General features: G+C 35.5%; 2 protein-coding genes across 2 annotated transcripts in view; one reads left to right on the top strand and one right to left on the bottom strand.

The window, feature by feature from the left end:
* syt6a (synaptotagmin VIa) overlaps positions 1-12,057 on the top strand; it is a 52,598-nt gene extending 40,541 nt beyond the window's left edge. Inside the window, exons 5-8 of the mRNA XM_058763846.1 lie at positions 2,767-2,887; positions 4,993-5,164; positions 7,022-7,172; positions 9,182-12,057. Of these exons, the coding sequence (XP_058619829.1) occupies positions 2,767-2,887; positions 4,993-5,164; positions 7,022-7,172; positions 9,182-9,253 (516 nt within the window). The 3' untranslated portion in view covers positions 9,254-12,057. The remainder of the gene's footprint in view (positions 1-2,766; positions 2,888-4,992; positions 5,165-7,021; positions 7,173-9,181) is intronic.
* Positions 12,051-18,670, bottom strand: olfml3a (olfactomedin-like 3a). The gene is made up of 3 exons (XM_058763953.1): positions 18,413-18,670; positions 16,258-16,540; positions 12,051-14,507 (listed from the first exon to the last, which is right to left on the bottom strand). Exons 1-3 carry the CDS (start codon positions 18,521-18,523, stop codon positions 13,717-13,719), a joined length of 1,185 nt encoding a protein of 394 aa, XP_058619936.1. The 5' UTR covers positions 18,524-18,670; the 3' UTR covers positions 12,051-13,716.
* Positions 18,671-23,076: the final 4,406 nt, after the last annotated feature.

Raw genomic sequence — 23,076 nt, forward strand, 5'->3', positions numbered from 1 at the left:
TAAGCCTGTGGTTATTGCTTTCATGGCAGGAGGCCGGCTGCCCCTTGAACAAAAGCACACCTTCTATTGCACTTGGCAGGAGATCTGAATCTAGAACTCAAAGCACCTTTTTTCAAAGCAATCAAAAAATCACTCAAAAATGACAATACGTTCATCGTTTACTCACTCTGAAGTCATTTCACACCTGCATTATATTCTTTTTTTTCTTTGAACACAAAAGGAGATGTTAAGCAGAATGATAACGCTGCTCTTTTTCATACAACACAAGTTAGAAACAAGGGACTCTCAAGCTCAAAAAATTACACGAAGAACCATAAAATTATCATAAAAGTGATCCATATGACTCATGTGCTGTATTCAAGTCCTCCTCTGAAGCCATACAAAAGCTTTGTGTAAAAAAGACTAAATTTAAGTTGTTATTCAATTATACAATGTGGATATGTGTATTCAAATTTGCATTGTTATTCAAATACAACATTCAAATACTATTCAAGTTAGGTGCTCTCAAATTAAAAAAATGATAAAAAGCAGATTTATAATTGATATTTATGCAGTTTGATTATGTTGTTTTGTTCAAATTTGGTGTCGTGATTGATTTCAAGACACAAGAATCAATGGGATTTGAAATACTGACATCAAACATGGTGTGAAACATCTTGACGTGCCAAATTTAAATAAATATATATAAAATTCAGATCTATAGTGGATGAGACGATTATATGTGAAAAATCACTTACATCTAAATTCAGTTCTTTTTTGGCTTCAGAAGACTTTATACATTTTAGAAACTTGATAATAGGTGACTATTCATTTTCATTAGAAGGATAAGAGCAAAAAAATACAGTTATACTTTTGTATTTCACAAAAGAAAGAATAGCACAGGTTTGAAATTACAACGAGTAAATTGTGACAGATTTTTTTACATTTTTTTATTTTGGGGTGAACTGTCCCTTTAAGTTGATGCCAACAGACAGCGAACAGCGTTCCAAAAGACATTGCCAGGTGGACTTGGGACAGAAGGACATTTACTAACTCATTTAGTCACTTAATGAGCTCAAGGACTGAAGTAGAGTGAAGCTTGAAGGAATTTGGTTCTGGTCAGAGTCAAATTAGTAATATTCACTGTGTCTCACATGATTACTCTTTTGGAAATCAGACATAATTTTACAAGCTTTGTTATTTGATGTTATATTTATTTATTTATTGACTTATTTACTTACTTATTTATTAAATCACTTTTTATCCTGTGCCATAATGAGAAAGCAATGTTCAGTAATATCCAATGATTTATTTACTTAAAGTTTACTTGCTTTAGAAATATTTTTCTGAAACAGTTTTGCACCTTTTTGTACTCTCAAGCTTGCATTTACCCATCCATCAATCTACTTTAAAAAGTCCCTATATGATACTGAAGCACAACCTGCAAATAATCACCTTAGAGGGCTAGAGAGACATTAAGCCACAAGTAGGGGAGTCATGGGATATGTCCTTCAGAGAGTGGCTTACTGAGCTCATTTAAAGTGATTAATATTTACACCAGACTTAATACCGCCGAGAGGATGATGCTAACACACTAACTCCAGCACTGTCAGATAGCGTTCTTCGCCTTTGCATTGCACATGCTTAACTTTCAGAAAAGTGGGTGGTCTTGAAGTCTAAAAATACCACTTTTCCAATGCATTGCGTTTCACCTTTTAAAAATAGCTGGATTTGTTTATTTTGTCTAGATAGATCTAAAAGAAACCCACTTGGATCAGCTGTGAGGAAAATGATGGACCTTGTGCCCTGGTGGAAAGGCTGGTGTGTTGATGTTTAATTAACGGTTTGCTTGAGTGGTGTCCAGGAGAGCAGCGTGGCTTGGAGAATCGCAACAACTAATTGGTCGCCGTGGATGTATATCGGACCAAACAGGACTCCTTTAGACCTCGATATTGAGTCATGGGCTTATTAAACCCAACGTTCATAGTCAAAATGCCAAACCACATCCTCAAATACCAGTAAATAACTTCTCGCAGCGCTAACTAGCTTTTAGCAAAAAAAACTATGGCAAAGTGACTGACATTCTATTCATATCTATTCAGGCATTGAGCAGATACAAAAGCAAATAATAAATGGTACACTATCAATACTGATGCAACAATTCCTCCATTTAAAAGATTTGTTCATGAACGAAACACCGCTAATGACGGGTAGCCGTAGCATTGGTACGTTATTAAAGAAGGCATTTTCCACGACATAAAAAATCATGGTTTGGTAAATTAGATAATTAGGACATGAAACATGGTAATTATGAGGTAAAAAGTCTAAATTATGAGATACTAAATCAGAACTATGAGATAATAAGTCTAATTTATAAGACAAAATGACAATAAAAGTCATAATTATAACAAAGTAAAAGAATTCACTTTTTGTCATAATGACTTTTTTATCTTAATTTCAATTTATGTCAGTTTTGACTTTTTGTCAGAATTTTGACTTTATCTCATAATTTTGTCTTTTCATTTTTTTCCCTCATATTTTCTACTTTTTATGTCATAACTATCACTTTTATCTCATAATCATGACTCTATGTGGTGGAAATGGGTTTCCGTACTCTGATCTTGACCGCGAGTGATGCTGGGGAAACAGTGCCTGTCTCTGGTACATTATTGCACAATTACTGTTTTTATCACTATTATCTGGTGCTATGGAATTAAAAAGGTGACCTTTATAACAAAGTGTGCCAATACATCATGCTACATTGATTTGTGTGTGTCTGTGTGACAGGAGAGTGTGGACCTTGGGGAGATCATGTTCTCACTCTGCTATCTACCTACGGCAGGCAGATTAACACTCACTGTCATCAAATGCAGGAATCTAAAGGCAATGGACATTACAGGATATTCAGGTAGTATTTCATCAGCTTTACTGCCTTTGACCATCAAAATACAGACATGAGATTAGAAGCAGGGGAGAGTGGGGGAAAATGTGTCATAAGCACTCTTTTAATATAGCATCATGTGAACATACATTTAGAAAGGGCCCATTATATACACATGAGAAAAGCATTTTTATAATAAATGTATTTATTTATTTATTTTTTAATTAATTAATTCATTCATTTATTTATTTATTGTTAATTTTGTACAAAGGAAATTTATTCTTCATGTTTAAAAATATACAGTATATCATGTTGGTGATCTTCAACTATTTAAAACCGGGTAAATTATTTGTCTACATATTCTAAATATTAAACCTTTTCAGGTTTAGAGAAAGGTTAATTTTTTTTTTTTTTTTCATTTATGCTCATATTTTGATTTAAAGGTGACATGAAAATCATGACTTTTTGCATCACCAACCCAGAAAACATGAAAAAAAAAAAATATTTGCAAGCCTTTCTCTGCAAGCTTGTGAAAAGATGAGCTGCTCAGATTTTGCTCCCGCTGTGATGTAGAAAGGGGATATTATTATAATATTACATACAGCCCCTTAATCTGCAAGTTTCCACCCACGGCGCCACCGTTGTGTTTTCGCAAATGGCGAAAGTTCGATCAAAGCATGCAAACAGTTCCATCTTTGGCTGCACTGACAAGCACAGAACTCTATTTAGAGCCTCTGAGGAGACAAGAGAGTAGTGGATTTATTGAATTTACTGTATATTATGCTGCTGCCACACAGATCTAATATAAACATGCGATTTCCCAGCTTCCCCAGCTGTTTACCTTCACAGACATAACTGAGAAAAATGACGTGGTTTTAACATAAACTTGTGTGTATTTGACAGTTTAAGCACAATAAGACATGAAAGACAACTTAATTTAGTACCCACATGCCATGTGACAGCCGCTTTTTGTGCGCGTGCTTCGGGTGTGTGCGCTCAGGAAACCGTATATCAGAAGTTTAAACTAATACGGCATGATTTAAGCACAATAGATATGATAATCAAATCCAAACATTATTTTTTTTAATATAATAAATGGCTTGTGGGGTATTTTGAGCTGAAACTTCACAGACATATTCTGGAGACACCTGAGACTTATATTACATATTATAAAAAGAGCCATAATAGGTCTCCTTTAAAATATAAATCATTCATGCATTCCGCAATGATTCAAACCTCGTGACGCATCCTGAAATAAAATTATGTGTATTAGTTTTACCTCAGTCTCATTTCTCCTTGCCAAGAGGACAACAGAAGTAAAAAGTGGCAACACTCTCCCGATAATTGCTCCATTTGGTTTTATGGTTTCTCTTTTGTTTTCCCATATATTGTTAATGCACTTTTCCCGCATGTTCTAATCATTGGTTCATGTTCCAAATTGGCTTTTGTTCCCAAAGGTAAATCAGCAGCATCACTGAGCGAATTAAACCCGAAAGTCTAAAGAACCACTCCGAATATGACGAAGGGAACGATTTTAAGCTTCAGTAACATGAATTACTCACACTATCTTGGTTTTCCCTTATAATGACACAGTGTGTCTCACACCAGACATTTTTACTTTTATCTGCTGAAGAGTAAATATTTTTCATTTGCAGTAAAATTGAATTCACATGAACTGGATAATATCTATTAAGAAGTGCCCCAAGCAAATTTGATGTCAGAACAAGTACTTCTCATCTGATTTGTTCTGCCCAAGCTGGAAGTAGTTTATGGCTTGCTAATGCACAAGCATAATAGATCAGACAATTTGTGCAATGATGGAGAGAGATGGAAATCAGTATGCAGCTCTGATGTGAGAATCAGCACTCAAGTCATTCCATTAAAGCCCTGAATCTCAGTGGCCTTCCATTCACACAGAATATTAAGATGGCTCAATGAAGATATCCGGCATTCATTTCTAATCTTCTCATCTAGTACTTTCATCAACTTCAAGCTATTGTTAGAGGATTAATTAATTGAAACTAGTGCATACTACAATATGTTTAAAGATAATTTATAAAAGCTCAAGCTGCAAATGTGAAATTAATAACAGTTATATGAGCTGAACTGATAACGGTGTTCTCTCTGAGCAGATCCCTATGTGAAAGTATCCCTCATTTGTGATGGAAGACGCCTGAAAAAGAAGAAGACCACAACAAAGAAAAACACCCTGAATCCCACTTATAATGAGGCCATTATCTTTGACATCCCTCCAGAGAGCATGGACCAAGTCAGCTTGCACATCTCAGTCATGGACTATGACCTGTACGTAACACAAACAGCTATTTCTCATTTTTATATTGAAATTTAAAGGGACAGTTTAATAAAAAAAAAAATCATTTACTTACTCCAGTGTTGCAAATATGTATATTTTATGGCTTCAAAAGGCGTGTGGACTTATTTGACATTTAAGATACTTTTATGATGATTTTGCATCCTTGTTCTTTATAATTGCATGGGGGAAAACATTTTTATTTATTTAACATATTTTATTATTTTTATCAAATAAATAATTCTTAATGTATTCTTTAAAAAACTGACCAGTTGAAATAACTTGAGAAGATGATGACAAAATTGACTTTTGCAATTCAGGCTTCTAGAAGGGAGCTGATTTATTCAAGATGGATGTATTTCTCTTTTGTTTTCATCTTCTCTAAAACATTTTATACATACTTAACCTAAAAATGCTTTACCAATACTATTCATCAGTTGTCATGCCTATTAAGCTGAACTACATTACAAATAACAACCAGTACAAAACACATTAGAATAGCAGGAACACCAGACATCAGAATGATCTCATGGTTCATGTGCTTTAGTAGGAAGAGGAAAAGGTCAGGTGTCAGAGCATTTAGCACTCACCTCTCTACAGGCGGGTGACTGGGCAAAGAACCAGGTATATATTTTACCCAACATTCTCAAGTCTCAAACAGTCTGTTTGTGGTACTGAGAGTTTCTGAGAAAGGAACACACACTCTAATAAATGTCAGAAACTGCTATTTCACAATTCTCTTCCGTGGGTTCACAAAAGGACTCACTTAAAGTTCAGCACCGCTGAGGTAAATGTATGCTGATTTCTTTATCCTGTGGCACATCATCTACTCTCTCTGAATATGCACATATTTTTACACAAAAATACCATTTTGCAAAAGAGGGTGTGCTGGCATACAAACTCATACTGTATCATTGTCTTTTAACAAAAGGCTTTTAGGTCATGCAAACTTTGGTATATTATTCATTGCCAGTGTGGATGTGTTTATTTTGGATCAATTAAAGGAATAGTTCACCTAAAAGGGAAAATTTGCTGAAAATGTACTCACCCTTAGGCCATCCAAGATGTAGATGAGTGTGTTTCTTCATCGAAACAGATTTGGAGAAGTTTAGCATTACATCACTTGTTCACCAAAGGATTGTCTGCAGTAAATGGGTGTCGTCAGAATAAGAGTCCAAATAGCTGAAAAAACATCATAATAATTCATAAGCAATCCATCAATTCATCCAGTCCAGTCCAGACCATCAATTAAGATCATGCAAAGTGAAAAACTGTGAAACTGTGACCATTGCTTCTGGCCAGAATATGAGTTCATAGTCCATAATAAGGCTTCCTCCTGTGGGCATTGCCTTTTCACATCAAAATGCACCAAAATATTTGTTTAGAACTGTTTTGGACTGTTTTTGCTTCTAAACCCTACTTGATCTATGCATATTTCTCTTCTGAGTGAGGACAACATTTGCACTGGAGAAAGCAATATTATGGATGAATGTCTTAGTGATGGATTTATTGCAAACACACAGTTTGTGGATTACTTGCAATACTTGTGGATTATAGTGATGTTTTTATCAGCTGTTCGATCTTTCGTTCTGATTGCACCCATTCACTGCAGAGGATCCACTGGTGAGCAAGTGATGTAATGCTGATGTAATGTGTCTTGGATGACCTGAGGATGAGTAAAGAATTTTTTATATATTTTTGGGTGAACTATTCCTTTACATTAAAGGAATGTACAAATTTATAGAAAATTTCGTAACTCGGCTCTCTGTGGTCATTAAAAATCCCAGGATGTCGGGTAAATGTAACAAATTATTTTATATTATAAATGACTCTTTTTTTTTTTTTTTCAGGGTGGGGCACAATGAGATAATTGGTGTGTGCCGTTTGGGCAGTGGTGCTGAAGGTTTAGGTAGAGACCACTGGAATGAGATGCTTGCATACCCCCGTAAGCCAATTGCACACTGGCACCCCCTGATGGAACCTAAGAAATCAGAAAAAGAGGTAAGTAACCTCACTCCAGCAAATGTAAACATACAGTACATATGAGTGGTAGATATAATAACTCTCTGAATTACTGTTAATATAGGACTAAGAACTAAGTTTTTCATATGCAAATTGCATTTCCAGAATTTATTTCTGACCAGTCACCAATCTTTCTTTGTAAACATTCAGATCCCTCTAGTCACATCCGCACACTTGTACTGTGCTTCATGAATAATGCATGAGAAGAATATGTCAGTGCTGATTTTAATTCACACACTGAAATTCTGTCCCCTTTCTGACCTGTGTTCAAGAGTTAATCATGAGGGGGGGAAAACTGTATTTGTATGCAAATGTCAGTTTATCACAATTTGGTCTCTTTGTTTATTTTAATCATGTTTTTGTTCTGTTAAAAATAACAATATGTAGTTTTAATGAATTTTGTCTTTGTTTTGAACAAATCGCAATAATTTAAAATTAATTTGAAAAGAATAGCATTGATTCGGTTGAGGTCATGTCTGGGCATCTATGCATTGTGTTTGGAGGTGTAGCTCTTGCTCTTTAATCTGAATAGTTAATTAAGTAAGTCTGAGCAATAAACAAAGGCTTGCTTTCACAGACTGCAAATCATTGTTTTTGGTAATTAAATGGGTTATAGTTGCGTGTTCAGTACATTTAAAGTTAAATTATCATATTGTACTAGAAGTCACCTTTATTGGCATTCGTGTTAAGATAACTAATTGTCATTAATTAAGCTGAACAATGCTCACATTGTCAATTTTTATACTGAATAAATTAGTTCAGGCTTGCCAAGTCTGCAGTTTTCCAGCAGAATTGGGGTACGTTTAAACTGTTGTCATGGGTTAGAGGTTTGACATATCAAATAAATTGTAATTGACAGAATTCTTTTTAATAATTTTCATATTACTCCAGTGATAAAACTAGTGCTAGTTTTGTCTAAGACCGGAACTGGTAGTGATTTTCAAGTTACAATTTTGTATAATGCACAACAGTGACTGTTCAATATGTAATTTACGTATGGGAGTGGCATATTTTGAGTTTTGATATCAGGTCATTGGGCTAGTTTGGTCTATTTTTAATTGGCCATTGGGCTAGTTTTGTTACATAGACCTGGCAACCCTTAATAGTGTACCAGACAATTCTTCTGCTAGTAAAGACAAAAGAAGACAAAGAAGTCTTTTCAACAAAGGCTAATTCTCTTTTTGCAACTGTATTATATTGCAAAATGCAAATAATTGCATAAAACATGAGTAAAATCAGGTCAGAGATTAATCAGTTAAGTTGGTTAATTCGTACCTGCATGTGTGCAGTTTGCTTAAGTGGAACAGGATTAGATGTGATTGGATTTGCTCGCTTTGCTAAGTATAAACAATATACTGTATATATTTATTATTTAAAAAAATATATGGTCCCACTTTATATTAGGTGGCCTTAGCTACTGTGTACTTACATTTAAATTAATCATTTGATACAATGCACTTACTGTGTATGTACATGTTTTTACATTGTACTTATATTTTTTAAAAATACCAACGTAATTACATCTGTAATTAATTTCTGTAATTACATTTATAATTACACTGTTGACCCATCCCTTACACCTTAACCCACCCTTAAACTTACCCATACCACCAAACCTGTCCCTAACCTTACCCGTATCCCACCTCTATAGCAGTAATAGTGTTTTGCAATACAATATGACCACAATAAGTACATTGTACTTATTATTTTTTTATGTAAGTACATAGTAGTTAAGGCCACCTAATATAAAGTGTGACCAAATATATATTTTTTCATATATTGATTTCATATATTTTTTATTATGGAAAATAATTAGCTAATAACGAATATGCTCAACTTGGAATGTAACTTTAGAGACATCAATTTCATGCAACCACAAATTGAAATCCACTCTTCTAAGCAATATTTGGGTGCAGTTCTTCTGCTATAACAATAAACTGCTCTATAATACTCTCATTGATGGGTTTTTCATATGTCTTCTCTTACAGTGGAAAGCTAGAACGGCCAGTTTTGACAGTCAGGGGTCTTGTCCCTCCCCCAAACCTCCCGCCAGCCCTTGATCAGAGCCATATGTAAAACTACAGGCTCGGCATCCTCCGTTTGTCACTCCGATGAAAACGAGAGCCCTGCTATTTCCGTTTTCTCCTATGGGTTGTTTTAGATGGTTCCCTAACACTGATCTAAGATCCTGCTGTCTTTGCCCTGATGTTCCTGATGTTCAAGCTGTTCCAGTCCGTACGCTCCTCAGTCAATTCTTGGGAGTGTTGTACAAACCTCTGTACCCAGAATACTATTCAAAGCCAGTGTTGTGTTCCTAGAATAGCTTGGTATTGTCAGCGGAGATGTTTCTTTCCAATATGAATTTTCCTGAAGCATTTGAAATCCGATGCGGTGTTCTGCAAGCGGTCTACATGCGAACAGAAGTTTCCGCACAACACTGCAAGGCTCTTTGTACATGGCTCTGCTCAGATCTAAAGACTTTGAAAGTAGGATCAACTATTGGAAGTACTGAGAATGAGGTCAGAAAGCATGGTGTATAAAATATTGAGGGAAAAGGACATTGTTTCGTGTGAGTGAGAAAAAAGAAGGGAATGGATTTGTCATGTGCTGTATACTAAGAACAAACCATTTTCTCTGTCAAATCCTTGTATGAAAACTGTGTGAAGGTACAAGTTTTATGAAGAATATTTAAATATTTATCAGTTTATAGATGTTGTGTAAATGTTGTGTGTAAAAAGAGACTAAATTTATCAGAGCACAACAAATTTTTCCTATCCTTTAATTTCTTGCCAAAACAAAGATGTTTACGTGTAAAGAAGTTCCTGTTCACACACAAAAACATTTCACATGTAGCTGAATAAATTTATGTGATTACATTAATATTCATCGGTGAGACCTGGAGAACAAAAGTGGGCATTTAAGGTAAAAGTGCTGAAATATTCATAGAGGTCTGATTTGATTTATGTGGCTTTTATTCACTTTGTTATAATAGCATTTAAAAAGCTACAGAAGCGGTTCTGTATCTTAGTAGCACTGCTTTTAATAGAAATTCAATTCCTCTTTGAATCCTCCTGCTGTTTCAATCTAATGTTGACATCTCGTTCATCTTTTGACATGTAATTTCATTGTGAGTTAAATTGGACTGTCAACGTTTTACGTATTTTGACATATTGTCTGGGAAAATGTCTTGAGTAAACAATGTATGCTCAAATTTATAAAATATACTCATATTCTGTACTGTATAAAAGAGCAGGGTTACATTATAAAATGTAAAATTATAGGCAATTAACCAACGTTCATCTTCAGATTAATATTTGATTTGATTTTCATGTAGACAAAAGGGATATTTGAAACTATGTGAATTAAATAGTGAATCAATCATCTGTATAACCAAACAATTTAATATATAACTGTCAACTGATCAGTTTCTGTAAATTAAATTAAAGAAAAGAAAAAAAACTAATGCCATGTTGCCCAAGAATTATTTTTATAATATGTGATGCTTAACAAAGCTAAACTGAGCAATCAAAATAATAATTAGTATTACTTTTTGGATTTTTAATGTCATAAATGATTTAACAAAATTCAATACTTTTATTGCCCGCAATATTTTATTTGTTTATCCCTGTGGTTTCAATCATTTTGTTTTTACGTGGTTAATTCATTGATAACACAGTTTAACTTGGAATTTAAATTTAACAGACATGCTCAGGCAAACCCCTGCTAAGTGCTACATTATGATTACTGTAGTTAAAGTTTCTCCAGTCATTTTTTTTTTTTTTAAAGAAAAGAAATTACAATACTGCATATGCTGGAAACAAATTACATAAATGCACAGAAATGACATTAGTTCAGAACTTCCATTCAAGGTCCTGGACATTTTGACTGTATGTTTTAAATAAGAAAAGACCGAAAATTCAATGCACGTACAAATGCACAAGAGCTGACCATTGATAGAAACAACCTACTATGCAGGAAGTTCATTGTCACAGATGGTGGGCACAGCTCATGATACCAGAACAAAGACTTTACACTGATCTCCAGTTGGTGTTGCTGAAATATCTTAAAATATATATGGCACATGGGGCTAGTTTTACATAATGTCCTCCATCATCTCCTAGGGTATCTGTTAAGCTTTAAATATTTCTATATAGTAAAATAGATTTAATATTTTAACAGAATCTTTAAAAATTCCAAGTCAACTTGTTGAAGAAATGGTTGTGACAAAGTACAACTTTTTGGTCCTGTTTTTACAATATCACCAATGTTGTAATACTCCGATAACATAGAGTGTGTTTCTGTAGGTGAATGTAAAGTTAATAAGGTTCAGATCTGGTTCTTTACCTCATCACTAACTCTTGTGTGCTGGTGTTTTAACAACCTGTTTTTGCCCCCTTGTGAATCTGAACAACTTTCTAATTTTGTATTGATCATTTGTACTTGCAATATAACTTGTAATGTTTGAAAAAGTTCTTGTATTTCAAAAATGCCAAAATAAAATGTTGGTTCAGTCATTTCAAGGATAGAGTTGCTTCTTCTCAGTCTTGTGAACATCAAATCACAAATGGTGGGTTAGTATTGATCAGTCACTTATATTGAGACTGTTTATCGTCTCATATTTTTAATAATATGTGCAACAAAAGCAATATACCTTTGTATTCCTAAAGGTAAAGGATTAGTTCACCCAAAAATGTCAATTTTGTCATCATTTACTCACCCTCAAGTTGTTCCAAAACCAAAAACTTTTTTCATTTATTGAATCATTTTGTTAAATGCTGTTGACCATTTAAAGGGTTAGTTCACTCAAAAATGAAAATTAGCCTGTGATTTACTCACCCTCAAGGCATCCTAGGTGTATATGACTTTCTTCTTTCAGACGAATCCAATCAGAGTTATATTAAAAATTGTCCTTGCTCTTCCAAGCTTTATAATGGCCGTGGGTGGGTGTTTTTTTTTTTTCAACAGTCCAAAAGAAGTCAAATAAATAGAAATAGAAGTCCAAAAGTGCATCCATCCATAATAAAACATGCCTCACATGGCTCCAGGGAGTGAATAAAGGCCTCCTGTAGCGAATCGATGCATTTTTTGTAAGAAAAATATCCATATGTAAAACAATATAAACATTTTTATCTCACTTCCGCTGACTGTCGTACGCGGAAGCCGTTCCGGGCGGATGACGTAGGAAGTATGCATAGCGTATTGTTTACAGGAGCAAAGGAAGCAAAGTATCCTTACTCCTCTTGGCTTATATCAAAATCCTCTGACATTTTTCTTTACAAATCCTCATTTTGTACTTCTAATTCGTGACCGGCATATTGTTTTGCTCTCTCTCCCCTGCGCTTCCACGTTCATCACTAATCGCTGGGGCGTGCGCTGCGCATACGTCCTATGTCAACTGCCTGAAACGGCTTGCACGTACAACAGTTAGCGGAATTGAGAGAGAACTGTTTTTAACGGTTTAAATATGGATATTTTTTCTTACAAAAATGCATAAATTCGCTACAGGAGGCCCTTGGAAGAGCAAGGACAATTTTTAATATAAATCTGATTGGATTTGTCTGAAAGAAGAAAGTCATATACACCTACGATGCCTTGAGTGTGAGTAAATCATGAGCTAATTTTCATTTTTGGGTGAACTAACCCTTTAAATACAATGAATGGGAGCAAGGAAACAAAACTACCATAATAAAAGTGGTCTCATAATTTCAAGTCTTCTGTCTTCTGAAAACACAAAATACTTTTATGTGAGAAACAAACCTACATTTACGTTAATTTAAATTAATGTACTGCAGAAAAACAGCAGGGTTCAAATTACAGCACACAATATTTTATTAATTTGTTTCCTCTTCAGATTCATGTTTTATTAAAAGTCATATTATAGCTTTTTGTGAGAAAAAGACCCAAATTAAAGAACAGATAATCTTCAGTCAACTGCTGCAACTAAATCATTGAATCAATGATTTGAATTTGAGACCAGATTCAGTCATGAACAAATGATTCAGACCGGTTTTGTGAACTGGATTAACTAATTCATTTAAAAGATCTGACTGTGTGTGTGTGTGCGTGCGTGTGTGTGTGCGTGTGTGCACGCGTGCGTGTGTGTGTATATCTATATCTATATATATATATATAGCTGTGGCACCTCGGACACCCTGAGTTCGAGTCCCAGCTCACAGACCTTTCCCGACCCCCTCTTTCTCTCTCTCTCTCTCTCTCTCCCACTTTGCTGTCTAAATACTGTCCTATGCTAATAAAGGTAAAACACCAAAAATAAATCTTTAAAAGTTCTAACTGTGGTTTTGTGTCCTTTTTGAGGCTCAAATGCCTTATTCCTCATCCAGTGTAACTGAAAGGAAAATATTCTTTAAAATGTTTTCTTTAGAAGAAATTACTCCATACTTGACAATATGAAGGTGAGTAAATAATGGCATGATTTTTGTTTTCCGTAACTGTCCCTTTAGGAAAATCACAAACTTTTTGTACCCAGGAATATACAGCCCTTTAAGAGCTTAAAAAAGGGTCACTATTCCTCAGGTGGTGGCATAATCGCCCATAACTTCTTCTTCAGTGCTAGTTTATACAGAATCTGGTACCCATCATCCCAAGCATAGAGCTGCCGCTCCTCGGAATTGTATTTGAGGCTGGAATGGGCACCGTAGCGCCTGGGGAAATAAATCAAAGGGGCCTCGCCACTGCTTACCATGTCATTTACATCAAATACACACTGCACACGTGAGCGGCTCGGTGGCTTGGTGTTATAAACCACATAAACCGTGCCACAGACAATAAAAGCAGCTTCAGCATTATTCCTTGGACACGCCGTGTCCCACATCTGCTCTATATCCAGAGAATCTATATCCATCTTAGCAAGATTAATAGTGTCTCCAGCCGGATACAGCGCCCATAGCCCATCCTCATCCGCCACCAGGTCCACCAGCGTCTCTGGATTGAGCTGGTACACCGGGCTGCGGTCATCCATGGGGAAAACTGCGCTGTCTGCAACCGAACCGTTCTTGAGGTCATACTTGATAACTTGGAGCTCTGAACTTTCACTGACGTAATAGAGAAAGCCATCGTAGACTGCATGACCGGTCCCATTCCAAGCGATGGACACGGTGATCTGCCTGCCTTTAGATACGCCTGATGATGCCGAGAGCGCTCGCACGGAGTTGAACTCGTACAGCGTGTTGTCGGACGTCCCGTTGAAGGCGTAGACTTTTGCTGATCTGGCATCTTTGGTCCAGACACCTTTCGGGCTTCCCAATCTCTTAAGGATCTTCATTGCTTTTAGACTGGATACGATGTTCACGCACACTGACGATGAAAACAAACATGATTAATGTCAACGGAAAGCGTCCTATGATTAATATGGCAAACTCTGAAAGCAATTTATACAGACTGCTTAGTTTGCACAAGCACTGGAAGACAGCTTTATGAAAAATGAAGCCAAGATTGTGAGTTTAAAGCCTTGTTTTGCTTTATTAAAGAAATAAACCAAGAAAACTGACATTGTAAGCCTCCAGCAGTGAAAGCTCCACCCTTAAATGTCATGTCTGCTGACATAAATGTGCAGGCAAGGGAAGATTGTGTGGGGCTTAACGAGGATAATTGTTAATACTCTTCATTATAATACACAGGCCGTTGGGAACTATTTCCAAGATACATAATTTCGAAGACACAATTTATTGAAACGTTTTTTTGACTCTAATAGATTCTTCTGTCATAATTTGTCACATTTTGCTGCTAAAATTCTATTAAATTTATTCAATAAATGAAAGAGAGTCAGATTGTTCTAAAATAATATAATAAAGCTTATAGCAATCATTCAATCAAGTATATGCTAATATATATTTATTTTATAATTTTTTCCCACTATTTATTTGTGGATTCCCTTGTCAGTGCTTCTCTTTGTTCTAAAATTGTTTTGATAATATATACAGTAATGTTAAAACATTTGGGGACAGTAATACAATTTTTTATTTATTCATTCATTCATGCGTTCTTTCTTTCTTTTGTTCAGCGAGGATGAAAAGTTACAGCAAAGAGTTTTACATTGTTACAAAAAAAGAAAGAAATTCTGTTTTTATACTCGTCATCAAACAATCCGGGGGTCATTTCTGAAAGATCATGTGACACTGAAGTAATGGCTGCTAAAAATTTAGCTTTGCCATGACAGGAATAAATCATTCTACATTATATTATTATTATAATTTGTAAAAATGTATTATTGTTAATATTAAAAATAATGTATTTTATGATCAAATAAAGGCAGCCTTAGTGAGCAAAAGAGACTATTTAAAAAATTTTAAAAAATACATTAATGTACAACATATGTATGTATCTTTTGTTGCCAAAGAAATAAATTAATTCTATGAATTGGAATTTTGGATTCAGCCTTGAAATGTCTTGGCATTTACTGGACTATGCACAGTGTTAACAACACCGCACTTCAGTGGAGACAGAAGAACAGCCAAATGAAACACATTTACATTCATCTGCTTTGATTCCATCATACTGGATAACAAAATAGGCTACAACCCAACAGTTGTGTAACATCTAAACCAAAAGCCAACTGGCTAATCCAGTGAACCGATTGGCTTGATTCTTTATTCCTTGTTTCCTAATCAACAGAACACACCACATGTTTCCTCTAAATCAATAAATCCCCAGTATAAGCCAAGCATTAGCAGAAACCAGGGTTTTTGACATCAAAGCAAAGACTGTTTGGATGAGACCGCCACATGGCCTACAGCACAATCCCAATGTGGGGGAGTGTAATTGGGATGATAGTTCACAAAACAAACAAATGTCTTAAATAAAAGCACATATGCTCTTCGCTCATACTCTCTGTCTTGAATTGCAGCTATTAATTCTCCAAGTTTGATTTTCCAGTGTTACAATTTTCCAGAGAAAACTCCAAACCTTTCCCCCAAACTGGTCTACTTTGTAATAGCATGCTAAATTTAGCTAGTCTCCCTCGACCAAGACTACGTCAAGGCTAAAACTGAAAGTACATGACCAAAAGTTGAGCTTCAGCTGTCGAAACTCAATTCTCCCGACTCACCAGACAACTCAAAGAACTCTTCCTTCTTCCTCTCTCTGACAACCACGTCCTGTTCCACCATTTTGTCTGCTGCTTTCATACAAGGCTTAGGGGGATTTTTGGTTTCAATGTAGTCCATCTCACGCTCCACACGGTCTACCCGTGCTCCTGCGCCCTCCATGTCTAAATGCAGTTTGTTATGCTCCTTGCCCAACTTCTCCAACAGGTCTGCGGCCTGCTGCCTGAATTCCTTCAGGTCGGAGTTGTAGCGGTTGTTCTGTTCATGCCACAAGGAAATGCGTTCCTGGAAGAATGACAAACACACTAATGAGTCACTCAATTGTTTAAGATGATCACAGAGTGCAGCAAATTCTTTCCAGTGATAAACTTATTCCAATGGCAAGTTTTCTGTGCATTATTAAAGAGCTTGTGGTAATAACGGTACAGAAGTCTTCTGAACAGCAACTGTTAGTTTCTTTTTCCCGGTCAAGGAGACCGTAGAATAAAAAGCTCATTCATTATTTGAAAGGTTTATCTCAATCGTTATCTGGAGTCAGGAGATGGAGAACCTGAGTAATGTATTTTCGAAAGGACTTGAGGGAACTCATTAAAGTACAATACATAATTTTGAACAAATGTGAAAAACCAGTGCCTCTACAATTTAGAAATTCACCTGTTCTTGCCGAGTCGAAGTTCCACATATCAGATATAATAAGAGAAAAGCATTAATATGCAACATATTTACAGCTATACAGTGACTTAATTGTAGGATACAATGGATTTTTGACAAAAATTAAATTATCACATATATTATAAAATACAAATTTATTGTGAAATATTTTTCCAATTTAATAATGTTTTCTATTTTAATATATTTTAAAATCCTTGGGATGTCAAAGCTGAATTGTCAGCATCATTACTCCAGTCTTTAGTGTCACATGATCCCTCAGAAATCATTCTAATATACTGATTTGATGCTTAAGAAACATTTCTTACTATTATCAATGTTGAAAAAAAAAACTGCCACTTTTTAATGGAAACCATGATACGGTTTTTTTTCAGGATTTTTACTGAATAAAGTTTGAAAATGTGAAAAAAATGCAACATTATAAATGTCTTTAATGCATTCTTGCTGAATAAAATAAATAAAAAATAAAAAACTTACTGACCCCAAACTTTTAAACTCTATAGAGTAACATTAATTTTTCTTCAAAGTGCTTAAATCAGTTATTTCAGCAGCTGTCAAATAGGTTCAGTGATTTGAGATGCAAAGCCTCCTTGCTGCAGGGGCTACAGAACAAATATATGCTCAAACTTTTCACAAAAATATATTACTGTATTAAAAGTATGTGAGTATGGTGCAAAATTGTCAATACTGCCATTAAATATGTACAGCATCACTGTGGCCACCCCAGGAGTCTTATGCTCCAGGCTAGCTGCTCTAGCTGAATTTAATATTACATGATTTTGAATCAAAACAAACTTTGTTTTGCATATATTTTGTTGCACCATTAAATATTCATTAAAAATGCATTTTTTCAGTCATCATATATTACTTTGGGACCAGGAAAAAACTGGAGGAGTTTGAAACTGAGGAGCTTTCAATCCTGTTGTACTCAACCTCACTCTCATTTTATGAAAAAGACTGTTTAGTAGTTGAATGGACTCCTGCTGATACAGGTAATCAAGACAGACCTGTCTGCATATGATATATGTAAATTGACTGAATAAATGTATTATTCTAATGAAGTGTCTACTTAATCATGAGTAATTATTTTGGTTATTGAATCAGTATTATATTTTTCAGCTCAGCTTCACTGAGAACAAAACTGCTGAGTTACACTATTCTGTCAGTCAAGCTGCTGTGGGGTACAACTTCACTCAAGAAAAGAAAGTTTATGTTAAATCTTAAGTAGATGTGAGACAGCGCTGGTTTAAATAAACACTTTTGGATCTCCACTTTTTGATGGTTCACTGCTGTGTTGGGACGATGTGTCTGAGGAATGTGAGTTACTTCAGGGTGTCTGTATCGCTGTTACAGATATTACATTTTCAAGTGTTTTTGAATGTAATAAATACATTCAAAGATGTATGTCTAGAAAAGTGGACGTCTCTGTAAAACGGCTGAAAACTAGCAGGACTGCAGAAAGTATACTAAATGCCAAATTTCTCTTACCTCCATAGCGAGCATCCTGTTTTCCAAATAGTTCATCAGGCCCTGGTAGTGGTACTGGCCTCTTGAACGAGCCAAAACGGTCAACAGAATGAAGAATATGGTGGCTTTCATGGTGGTTTTGGAGAAGGGACACTCTCAGGTACTCCACAAAACAAAAGAACACTCCAAACTCTGTGAGGCTGATGTGCTGCAGCTGCTTACGGGCCGCCCTTGTCCTCTAGTGAGCATGTGAGAGGAGAAGGGACCAGAAACACAGACTTCCAGGGTTTCAAATTCGCTGGCTCTCTCACTTGGCTGGAATGTTTTTACTAACACTGAGGGAGGAGCCATGTGTCTCTGGCCTCTCTGTTCTCTAAGAGAACCATGTAGTGTGCTTGAAAGATGAAGTCAGTGAAATGCAGTAAAAAATACTAAATATATAACGTGTTATTTCCAATTTCTGGAGCTTTATGTTAAAAGTACACTCTTAAAAATTAAGGTTAAATATGACAAAACTAATTTGTTCTGAGTTAACCAACAACCCCATTTCTAAGTTTTAATAGAAAAACCTCTATCATGTTTGCTTGATCAGAAATATATCATATATGGATGAGAAAATCACATCATCCTGTATGTAATGTTATGTAAATACCACTGAAAGGGCACTCGATTAATTTAAGGTGAAATGCAATTGAAGATCCCTTGAATGCCGAACTGAATTATGCAGAGAGAAAATCATTCATGTATTGCCGTTTTTGATTATTATGATAAACAAAGTAAATTTTCCTCAATTCTCAAAGGAAAAGCTCTGAGAACTGAAGACTGTTGTTAAGAAAGAATGTGTGGTTTGACTGGGTCAACACTTTGAATTTTTTGAAATGCTTTGTACTGTATGTTACATTTTTTCTTTCTGCATTCTCAGAGGTTTAACCTTTTGTTTCAGTGCCCCGTCGATGTGCTCTCCAGGTTAAATGACTGAAGAAACTGACCTTTTGTTTTGACAGACAGATGAGCTCTATCAAGGATTCACGCAGCCTGAGCTCAATACCAAATATCCAAGAACAAAATGTCAGAATTAAACACTCTTGTCATAACAATCTATATTATGTGTTACTGAAGAAAATTAACATAAACAGCAAGAACCTGAATGAAGAGGATCCATGTGTAGGCCTACACAGAAACAAGTTTGCAGTGATCAGATCCTACTGCTCTAAGATTGTGTAAAAGTTTATTTTTGCATTCATATAGCCAGATCAGTGTAACTGGATAAGTTAAATATATAACCATACATGCAACAGGGCTACAAGGATTCACTGAAATGCTGTGATTTAACCTTTTCCTGTCTCTCTGATTTTCTTACTATTTTTCTGGCTCGCTTGTGCAGCTGGTGTCGTCATGGCAACATTCTCAGCTTGCAGACTGGGGGCCATGAACCCCGTTGAGCTTTCTGACTGATTTTATGCCACTGACCCGATCTACAGTTACGTAGTGTCATGCAGGGTTTGTGAGGCTAAATACAAGTCAGTCTATTTTAAAACAATGTCCTTTTTTACATAACTGCTGTGGATATTGACAGCCAATTGTTTATGGAAATAATCTACAGTAAAATATACTACGACAATTAGCTAAAAGTACTCACAAAACTCATTCTCGGTGGCAAATTTGTTTCATGTCCACTAGATGGAAGCATAAGCAAACTGCAAAAATGAGTTCATAGATTACCTGACTTTCCAATCTATGGTTCTCTTTCCATTCCATTCCATTTAAATATATTTAAATATACAGGAGTGTAAAATACTTGAGTAATTTTGCTTGATTACTGTACTTAAGTATTATTTGGGGGTATTTGTAATTTGTTCAAGTACAATTTAAACTGCCTACTTGTACTTGATTACACATTTGAAGAAAAAAACAGTACCTTTTACTCCTTACAATTTTATTTCATCTTGAAAAGTACTCATTACATTTTTGCATTATTATTAATGCACATTAAATATTGTAAACTTGCTTTTGACGTGCATGAACCAATGAGGTTTGTTTTTACACGTTCACAACATGTTCAGCTTCAATTATAACTTTTATCAGGTACATTTCTGGCTTCAAAAGTTCACCATCAAATCTGAGAAAGCATACTGAGATACAGTAGCAAAGTTGCTTGATGAAAGTGTAAATTCAATTTATATTTTAGTGGCCATGATCGCTTTATTAATTAAATGTTACTACTCTCCAAAAAGTGTTTAAATGAACAATGTATGTTAAATTAACTGTAAATCATGTTTAGTGATGTTCTTACTAGGGAGTGGATAAGTCGTATTATAATGATACACTGAATAACACTTAGGATTGTCAATGAATTAATTTTTCTAACAAAGATTTTTAGCCCATATAATGCAAGTGTATGAGACCACTTTAAACATACAAAGTTAATACAGCGGTCAAATTTACAATTATTCTACAGCACATCTTAATATTGTTTGGTGGAAAGGGCATTTTATATCTCTGCCTACTCTGGAACTTTATTACCAAACACATCTGTGACCTCTCGTCATTACGCGATTTCAAAACCCACCTTAAAACATTTCTTTTTGCTTCTTGTATCTGTGTTTCCTGACTGTATGATCTGATTCTTGTTATGTATTACATGTTTATTCTTATACATCTGTATCCTTGCTGACACATTTATTTGCTATATTATTATAAAGCGACCTTGAGTTTTTTTTTTAAATAAAGCAAATTCTTATTCTTATTATTAGCATTATTATTATTATTAATTAGTGTTTGCATTTTTCTTACACACACCTATCATTAACAGGGTTGTCATATTCACTTTGTGTAGTTTTTGAAGCTTCATCTTTGGACATGCCGTACACTTGCATTATATGCAGAAACATGGATTATTTTTTTCTAAAACATTTTGTTTGTATTCATCTGAGGAAAGAAAGTGGTGAGGGATGACATGAGGGTCTAAAGGCTGTATTTGTTGTGTTCCACTGTGCTACATTTTAATTGTTGTCGCACTAGATTGATGTTTTTGACCTGCATCCATTGTGTTTTGTTTTCTCCCTTTAACCAAAACAAGAGTTAAAAGCTGAACTAAAAAATACATACATTTCAGAATGTCTTATTATTTGGTTTGTCTCTCTTTTCCTTTAATGACAGCAGCATTTGAGCTGCATTAACGCCACAAGTTTGCGTAAAAACTGATAATGTTCTCCAGCAAGATTTGAACATCTTGAGCTTCAGTAGAAGCAAGAACATCTGACTATCTGTACAGAGTCACATGATCAGTTACAAATTTTCTTATTTGATTAGTGCAACAGTGCACAAGATTTCTTTATCATAACACTTCTGTTGACCCTGCTGAATAACAACAGTATATATATATACAAAAACATATTTGTGCTCATGTTATTTATAGGGTCATTATGAAAAAAGACAGTCTGACTGAGAGTATGGTGCCTGCAGAGTAGCAATTTTCTCGTAGAACACTTCTAGCTCCTAAAACACAGCCTAAATACATATGAAAAGAACGATTTTTATTGGGTCGAAATAATGATTGAGTAGGTCAGAAAGCATGACCACCTAGTGCCAGGTCATATAAAAGAACAGACTGTGCAAAAGCACCATAAATCCCTCTGCCTCTTGTAAATAGCTTTAATACACCCGAGGCGCCAAATCACTTGACCTGTGTTAGCCTCAGCGTTTGGGAACTTTCTGCTTGACTGAATGTTCCGGACCCACCCCCTCTCCTCCCATTCTCTTGCTGTCAGTCCAGGTAATAGTCAAGGCATAATTAGCAGCACGCTCACTTGATACTTATTTTGTCTGACTCCAACCTCGGGCACACTTTGTGGGCTTAATCAGGTTGTTGTGGGCCTTGAAAGCCTGGACTTTCCTCTCTACTCTTATGTGATTCATTGAGTGGTCATTGAAGACGGGTGTTATTTTATTATAAATGGTTGTATTGGTGTGATTCATCCCATCCCTACTTCTTAAGATTAGCTTAAGGAAAGGAAGTGATGTGTGGCGATCTATACTTGGAATTTGTGCACGCAAATTTGTCCAAGTCGCACACACACACACACACACACAGAGCAGTGGGCAGCCATTTATGCTGCAGCGCCCAGGGAGCAGTTGGGGGTTTGGTGCCTTGCTCAAGGGTATCACCTCAGTCACTGGACACTCACTCCCACCACCTACAAACCCTGCCGGACCTGAGACTCGAACCTGCGACCTTTTTAAGGTTACAAGTCCGACTCTCTATCCATTAGGCCACGGCTGCCCAATTTAAGATTTTAAGAAGATAACCTAAAAGTTTTAAGATTATCTTAAGTAGGCCTATATGAAGTACAAAATTAGTCGATGCAGGCAACAGCCTTGGGCAGCACACCGACATTTCTTTCATGTCATATCTCCACTGTCCTATCAAGAAAAAAATGCAAAAATGCCCCCCAAAGTGAATAAGGTGCACATTTTTCCACCTGGGGTTAAGTGCTTTCAGCAAGGTCTGGAGAAATTTCCCGATTGATTGCGATGCTCATTTGAATGATTTTTCTAAATTCTTTAGCTCTATGCCTTTAAAGTGTGTATTTCCTGTCGCTTTTATATGTTTCAGGCCAATTGCAAAGGAAGTAATATCTTACCTGAGTTGTGAATGTAATTTCGCTGTGATGCAATAAAAGACA

The sequence above is a fragment of the Onychostoma macrolepis genome, chromosome 23, assembly GCF_012432095.1.
Source record: "Onychostoma macrolepis isolate SWU-2019 chromosome 23, ASM1243209v1, whole genome shotgun sequence".
NCBI lineage: Eukaryota > Metazoa > Chordata > Actinopteri > Cypriniformes > Cyprinidae > Onychostoma > Onychostoma macrolepis.